This window comes from Sinocyclocheilus anshuiensis, unplaced genomic scaffold (assembly GCF_001515605.1).
Source record: "Sinocyclocheilus anshuiensis isolate Anshui unplaced genomic scaffold, SAMN03320099.WGS_v1.1 scaffold1014, whole genome shotgun sequence".
In the NCBI taxonomy this organism is placed as follows: domain Eukaryota; kingdom Metazoa; phylum Chordata; class Actinopteri; order Cypriniformes; family Cyprinidae; genus Sinocyclocheilus; species Sinocyclocheilus anshuiensis.
The window spans coordinates 1,721,414-1,730,115 of record NW_015540943.1 but is presented as its reverse complement, the minus strand read 5'-3'; the positions used below and the strand labels follow the sequence as shown (position 1 = coordinate 1,730,115).

At 35.0% G+C, this 8,702-nt stretch overlaps 1 protein-coding gene across 2 annotated transcripts in view; it reads right to left on the bottom strand.

Moving 5' to 3' along the window:
• The window catches only part of LOC107689731 (protein FAM19A5-like), a 170,827-nt gene that overhangs the window by 3,707 nt on the left and 158,418 nt on the right, over positions 1 to 8,702 (bottom strand). Inside the window, exon 4 of one of the 2 annotated variants that reach the window (XM_016487863.1) lies at positions 6,918 to 6,971. The exons of the other annotated variant lie outside the window; for it this stretch is intronic. Coding sequence (XP_016343349.1) covers positions 6,960 to 6,971 — 12 coding nt within the window. The 3' untranslated portion in view covers positions 6,918 to 6,959. Of the gene's footprint in view, positions 1 to 6,917; positions 6,972 to 8,702 lie in introns of those variants that run through there. 2 annotated transcript variants of the gene reach the window in all.

Below are 8,702 nucleotides of genomic sequence, written 5' to 3'. Positions count from 1 at the left end.
CAATAATATGAAATTAGTATTAATAAATTAATTTGTACTACAGAGGTGGCACAGAAGAACACAAAATTGGCTTGTAGGTACATTTTCAGATGTTTAATGAGGTTCAGAGGTGGCATGAGTGCAATTAAATTCATAAATTCATGTGGAGAATAATGTTTTAAATATAAAATTTTGAATACAGAAATATGATTTAAATAACTGAAATTATAGCTAGTCACTGGCAAGCTAGGCAAGTCACTGATTTTATCACTGAATCATTCAATCAATTGATTCGTTCGAACGGCTGAATCATTCAGGAATGAAGCAAGTGACTGTGTCTTTATGAACTGATGGAAATCCGTCTTAGTGACAGAACTTTAATCCCTGTAATAATGATGATACTTTTTTTCTCAAACAGCCTTGTAATATGACACATTTGCTTTGAACTATTTTTACTGTAATATCAGTTTGATTATTTTGATGGTACCCTTTAGACAGCTGTTGATAAGTAACTCTGCAACTACATGTCAACTAGCAGTCATTGGAGTATCAGTAGTATGTCTGCTAAATATATGCTAACAATTTATTTGGTTAAGGTTAGGGTAGGTATAATGTTGACGTACTTGCAAAGTTACTTATAGTCAGTTTGTCTGTAGGGGAACCAACCTAAGCCTACTAATACTCTGATGAGAGTTAGTTGACATGTAGTTGCAACGTTGCTTATAGTCAATAGACTAAGGGGACCATCAAAATAAAATACAACCTAACATATAAACATTGCATTTTTTCAGCTGGAATGATTAACTAGCTCACATCAAAATTAATATTTGCCTCACAGGGAACACTCAAATAACACTCCACACCTAAGCACTTACAAGATGTAGTAAGATACTGTGCAGATCTTAAATAAACAATGTCAAGATATATAGTCCATTATAAATGTAAAAGTAGATTTAATATGGTGTTCATTGTGTGTTATAAATAATCATAATCTTATAACCACAAATGCGTAAGCATTATAATGTATTATAATTGTTGTTATGATTATTTATAAGATTATATAACATATTATAAGGTTTTTTATAATGCATTATGCATTCATTATAATGCCTTAGGAATACCCTTATAATGTGTTATAAATATGGGCTTCATAGAAAGTGTTACCGTTTTTTTTTGTGGAAACAAAGCACTTGCATTGCTTAATAAAATTGAGGTTAAATCACTGGAGTCACATGGAGTATACTTTAACGATGTCTTTCCTACCGTTTTGGGCTTTGAATGTGTAAGTTGTGTTGCTGCCTATGGAGGGACAGAAAGCTCTCAGATTAAATAAAAAATATCTCCATTTGTGTTTGGAAGAGGAACAAAGGTCTTAGAGGTGTGAAACGACATGAGGGTGAATAATTAATTCAATTTTTTGGTGAACTATCTCTTTAATTCATCCATGGTTCCATCATCCAACTGGGAGAAAAGAAAAAAAAAGAGAAAAGAAATAAGCTGTTTTGGTGCTCAGTGCAAACTGGCTAAGTATGTATTAAAATATATACTATCACATATTGCTCACTGAATGTTATTACAGAAGGAAAAGCTGTGCTGCTCTACAACTTTGCTTGCTAGCTGATAAGTGATGCTAGCTTGCTAGTTAAAGGTAGCTACTTGTTTTTATGGACAAAATGACATTTTTAAAGGTGCTTTATGAAATCATTTTCAAATATTAATTGCTTTTTATTGCCAATGTGTGAACAGCATGTAATGAAACTTTAAAAATGAGAGCCTGTAGATTATTTTTTATGTGAAGGACTCCAAGGGAACCTATCATAACAGTGTAATTTTAATCAACCTCATATTTTGACATGATGTCGGTGAATCACATTGGCCATCGCACGCTCGCATTACTATGGAGTGTGTGCAAGAGCATGAGCAATAAGTTGGTGGCCACAGCTCACTTAATGGCCACCGGTTTCGCTAATAACAAGGGTTTCTGAATTCTACATAGAGCCCTTTAACAGCGAAATATCAGCATTTTTAGGAGTTCATCTTTACTGTTGACAGTGAAATAGCTTGAGACATCCTCTTGAGTTGGATTAGGCAGTATAACAATACAGTTTTGCAGGACTGCTTAATTTTTGAAACACTGATCAAGAAATGATAAAGGAGCAATAAAGAAACATACAAAAACAAAGCACAGACATCAGAATCAGAATCAGAATCAGAAAGAGCTTTATTGCCAAGTATGTTTGCACATACAAGGAATTTGTTATAGTGTCACAAGCTTCCATTACACGGAGACAACAACAACACACAGATAATAAAAATGAGATGTGAATAAAATACACATGCATAAATATAAACCACAAAAAAAATAATACATTGTATGTACAGGTGTGCTATAGATGGAATAGGAATAAAATAAAATAAGTTGTAGGGATGTACTAGGGTTTAGGGTGATAAATAGGTATAAGGTTATTGCACATACTTTAATTGCACAATGGGAGAACATTAACTGTTCATGAGGCAGATTGCCTGGGGAAAGAAATAAGAAAGAAGACATGCTTGATGGTATTCAAGTAAACACAGTCAGTTGTGTCTTAAGTGAACATCAGAAGAAATACGGATCAATATATTAGATATATTGTCAAGTGTTAAGGTTAAAGAATATGTTGTTTATAAGTTGCTCAAGGAGGGGAAAACACTTCCCTTTCTCTTGTCAAGTCAAGTCAAGTCAAGTCACATTTATTTGTATAGCTCTTTACACAATACTAATTGTGTCAAAGCAGCTTTACAGTGTCAAACTGTAGTAGTATTGACATAGTTTGTCAATAATGCAAGAGGACAATAACAAATAGTCATTTTCCATCTAAATTCAGTTGTAAATTATTGATGATTTAGTGATGTCATAATTCAGTCTCTTCCAATAGTGTCTGTGTAATCAGTCAAGCGTCTCCAACTAAGCAAGCCAGGCGAAAGTGGCAAGGAACCAAAACTCCATCGTTGACAGAAATGGAGAAAACACCTTGGGAGAAACCAGGCTCAGTCGGGGGGCCAGTTCTACTCTAGCCAGACAAAACCAGCATGGTGTGGTTTAATTCCAGGTGTTCTTGAATCAACACGTTTCAGAAAGGCGGGGCATAGAGGAGAAACAATAATGTACAGTATGTGGAAAATAATGTTTTTAATTTACTTTTTTTTTTTTTTTTATTTACTAGCAATTTCCAAATTAAAATATGCATGTTCTGCTTTGACTTCCACAAGAGGATTTTTATTTATTTGTTTTGCACAAACATAGAAAGTGTACATAGTAAACAGTGAAAAAAGAAGGCTGAACTTGCAACTAAAGAAAAAAAAACATCACAGAAAAATCATACACTGTTTTTCTACATCAAAGAAAGAAAAATAAGACAAAACTTTACTGTCTTGAGATGCTGTTGTTAAATTTATATTAAAGTAATTTAAACTGATGCATTATGATGACAAATTCCAGTCTCATATTTGGCTGGACAACAAGTTTGACCTTATCCTGGACAAGGTAAAGCATATATATATATATAAAAGATAAAAGATGATGATTGTTTGCTCAGATGACAGCAAACAAAGGATGATCAACTATTATTTTTATTATTAATTATTATTATTATTATTATTATTGTGACCGAAACAAACAACTAATATATAAATTAAATTAAATAAAAAAACAATCTTCAAATCGTGAATGCAAGTACAGAGAATGCAAGAAAATATGATTTACTATATTTCCAATTATGTGATTTCAGCAAATTATACTGAATCAGTTGAATTAATATTACTTGAAAATTCAATATTTTTACCCAGCCCTATTCAGAGGCTTGCAGTGCCACATTTATTTAGAGCATCCATTGAGGATTCCTTTTGGGTGATGTGATAAACAAGCTCTTAGCTGCATCTGGACCTTTTATATTTACCGTCTCTGAATTTGCTAAACTTTTTATACCATCCATGTTTTGGGAAGGTTTAAGTCAGAACACACAAAACTGCTAAATAATATTCAGACAGAAAGCTGAGATGATTGGAAAGAGATAAATATTTGCTGAACCCATCAGTATTTATCAGAAGTAATCATTTTGGAGTAATGTGAAGGGTTTGAGCGTGTAAACTCCTTCTGGCAGAATATGCAGCTTTGCACCTTGAGGGAAATTCATGCAGCCATTCAAAGCTATAACTGGATTGATCTTAATAATGCTTTTTATGTTGCATTTCCCAATAAACATCTAGGGAATTGTAGTATCACAGCTCCATATGAAGAAATTAATCACGTAAAATACCTGAGGGATTGTGTAATACGTAGTAGTAGTTTCATTAACAATTATATACAGAACAGGCTGGTTCGCTTTTGAGGTGCCATGGCATTGTACATGCCAATTTTTGACTTGCATTTCTCACAATCTGTTTTCAGATGATGTTGGCTCATGTAACACCATGAAATATCAACAAGTAACAAGAAAGATTGTAAAAAAAACAATAATTAAATTTTTTTTTTTAAATAAATAAAAATGTGGAAATGTGGCAGCTTGAAATAGATTGCCAGATTGGCAAGGCACTGTAACAAAGAAACCTTGTAATGGATGCCTGGATTTTCTGGGTAAAAGAGCCAGCTTGAGCACTGACAGATACAGAAGAATGGCACCAGCACTTTAGAAACCAACCTTTTAGTTTGACAAAACAGTCATTTGAAAAAAAACATAAATCATTTTCAGATTTCTTTTAATTCTTAGAAATACTGTATGGTGTTAAAACATGACTCAATCACAAGTAAATGTTGAATGTTTCTTGGATTCAAAAGGGAAGTTCTTGGTGACCAGCACTGACTTGGCTTCTTTAGACAGGAGCTGGCAGTAGGCGCTAATGGTTTGCAGAGGCTGAGTGCTTGAATGGAGGAGCAGCTGTCATCTCCATGGTGATGTTGTCCAAGTCTGGGCAAGGATGTGTCCTATGGTCCAACGCTGGCGCATTGGGATCAATTATGCAGACCCTAGCACCCACAGCGGCAATGCCTTGGCATGTGTCATCAACGACCTCCACGTGTTTTTAGCACCCTCAGTCTATTCACTTTCTTTTTCACTTCATCAGACATCTTCAAATACACTTCAGTGTCGTTGGTTAATGGAATATTCACCTCAAAAAATTAAGTTGTTGAAAAGCTGTATTTTCCCTTATGTTGTTCCTTACCAAATGCTGTTTTTTTTTTCATGGAACAAAAAATCTGAAATTATAATACATATTAACATATCTCTGACATCAAAAGTTCATAGTAACCATGTCTGTGTAGCTCCAAAAGGGAAAAAAATAAACATTAAAAAATCATGCAAGTAATCAGTTGTGCTGCCTGTGTGAAAAGTTGGACATGAAACACACTGAATGTCATTTGTTGTTGCATGTCCTACTGTATATGTCAGCATACCGGATTTGAAAGGCATGAGCGTGAGTAAATGATAGCATTTCATTTTTGGTTTTAATTATTCCTTTAACTCTCTGGAGGCAGAACTTGAAACCAAGGGACACCCCTACATTTTCAAAGCTCTGTTTACCCGAGGCATCACATGAAAATGCTTTCTCTGTTTGCATGTGAAAGATTGCTGATTACTGCAATCAGTAGTTCTCGCTCGTCTTGAACTCCACTGATACTACATATTCAAGGACCCTTTTCGATGGCTAAATACCACCCAATCAACCTAATAGCTAATAGAATAGTTGACTAAGAGCCCTCTTCTTCTGATGTTATAATCAGAGAATTAAGAAGTAGTGTGGTAACCTTACAAAAGAGGAAACATAATGAGTTCAATTAACAGAATCCATAAGACCTTCTGCATTTTTGAGAATCAGACTTTATGTTGGAAATAAACACAAAATTAGAAACATTCCATTTAATTTAATTTCAAAATACTGTATGTACACCTGACATCTCTGAGACCAGGGGGGGTATTCCAAAAAGCAGGTTATGTGACATACCCGGGTATGTTTGAGGATAAGCAAGCGGATAACCTCAGCTTTCGGTTCCAACATCGGAGGTTACTTCCAGGGTATGTAAGTAACCATAGTAACTTAATATATATATTTGTATGATATGTTAATGATGAAGTAATAAATAAGGTAATATATATAATTCATATTCTCAAGGATTAAAGATTAAACGGGGAAAAAAATGATTGCACAACCATCAATTAGGTGACCCGGGTATGTTTGAGGATAAGCAAGCGGATAACCTCAGCTTTCGGTTCCAACATCGGAGGTTACTTCCAGGGTATGTAAGTAACCATAGTAACTTAATATATATATTTGTATGATATGTTAATGATGAAGTAATAAATAAGGTAATATATTATTCTAATATGGTTATAATATGAATGAACTTACTCCAAGATGCGTTTTTGGAACCATATACCTTGAGTAAGCAAGGTTTGGGGTTAATCAACCGAAAGTTCAGGGTTTAGCTGATGGTATGTTAACTGTGCTTTCTGGAATACACCCCTGAAATGTGCTCTACTAATTATGTAAACGCAGGCACAACTGTTTAGAAATTGCATTAAACATGCAGTCTTGTTGTAAACACTTGTATAAAGGTTCACACAGTAATTTCTCCTCTTAAAAAAATTCTACAATACCATGAGAAGCTGAACACTTTTTTAATCCATGTAACTAGTTGTCAGTATCCAAGAAGGCTGTCATACTGACCATTAATCGATATACAAAAATACAAATTGCATCTTTATTTTTGTATTTATTTATTATTATTATTATTATTATTGTTTTTTTTCTATGGACATTGCAGGGAAATAAGAAAGAAAAAAAAGGAAGAAAACAAACAACAAAAACCAACAAAATTATTTTCTGAAACTTTTTATGTACATTTTACAGAAATCATGGCCACATTGTACTAATTTCAACCTGGTCTCAAAAATATACGTACCTCTGGTAGACTAATTTGCTCCCCCCACCTTTTTCGTGTGTCATGGATTTACCTGAAATAAGGGAACACATATCACATATGGCCTCAATTTAATTAAACCATGTGACAAATTAACAAAACATGGCCACAAATTAATAAGTCATGGGAATAAATTCTTAATTCTTCATAATTTCCCTAAGTCATGTGCACTTTTATTTAATTTTTTGATCTAAAATGTTTTTAAATCAGTTTTCATTCAGTGTATTTACAGCTCTAGCATGCTGGCAGCAAACAATTGTGTCTCTAAATTCATTTCCTTTAGAATCTCACCAACCAGTCAACTAGGCAGCTATCCTGACAATTCACATATCTTATCTCTTCTAGAGGAGCACAGCATCTGTGCTCAGATTCAGAAATAACCTGAAATGATTTTAAAACATTAAATGGACTTCCAATGTAGGGTCATTGTCTCACTGTCTTTTTTTATTTTTTATTTTTTTTAAATAAAACACCACACCACAATTTAAGCATGTGCACCAGGACGCATCTGTGGTGTAAATATATCCATCCATTCACACAGAGGCCCGTCTTTTTGTTCTGTAGATTACACTTGCAGATTGCAGTCTTTGGCACTGAGTCACATCTCAATGTATTTTCATGCATTTCACCACATAAGCACCATGATTTCAAGATAAATTAGTATGAAGATTACCAACAGTTAATCTTTAGAAAAAGTGCCTTAAGGCCCTTGTTTTCTGTACCATTCTTGAGCTCCATCTAGCTGTTTTTGAATGCAAGAATGCATTTACAAGACCTTACCAAAAGACTCTTGTTCATCCTTAAACTCCCTCGTGTTCCCTGCAGTCAGTGAATGAGTGATGCCTGGTTGTACCCTCACAGCACGGTACAAGGTCACTTTCAAAAACACTCACACAATATCTAATATCTACCCAATATATCTAATACAGCATATGCATTTATCTTAGAAGACTTGGTCCAGCGATACCCAATACTTTTCAAATGACTTATTCATATGTACTGATTCATATATGTACTTTGTGAGACGCTTTCAAAATATGTTGTGCTTGCTGAGAAGAGCTTGATTTAATATTAGATTTTGTAGAATATAGTTAGAATATAGTGGAGTAAAACATAATACATTTAGTCAAAGATTACAATCATAGGAACAAAAAATACAAATATGCCTTATATAACAAATACACACAAGTGAAAGACTTTAATAGCTGATGACAGCAGACAGAAGCTGAAGTGTTGTGCTCCCACCTTTTCATTCCCTCCTATTTCTCCTATGTCTCATCTTCATACCTGGCGTGATCACCCATCTGTTCACATAATTAGCCCTAAGCGTTGTAACAGAACATCTCGGCTACGTATGGTAACCCTCGTTCCCTGAAGGAGGGAACGGAGACGTCATAGCACTAGAGTCAGGTCCCAAAAGGGTATAGAGGGGGGCCGTGGAGGTTTTAGATTCTCGCACCCTTAAGGAATCTGACAACCAGGTCATGCTTCCCCAGCGACTTCCCTTCTACGGGGTCATGGTTAGCAGCGATTACAGCGACATAAACTTTGAGGGTGGAGCGAGACAGCCTTCGCTCCAACCCTTGCTGCAAAAAGGACAGCACGACTCTGATCCGGCATATTCGGGGGTCTTCTCGTTGAGAAGAACACCACTCAACGAACAGGTTCCACTTCAAAGCGTAGGCGTGTCTCGTAGACGGTGCTCTCGCTGAAGTGATGGTGTCAACTACCTCTTGAGGTAGGTCACTTAGAACCTCCGCGTCCC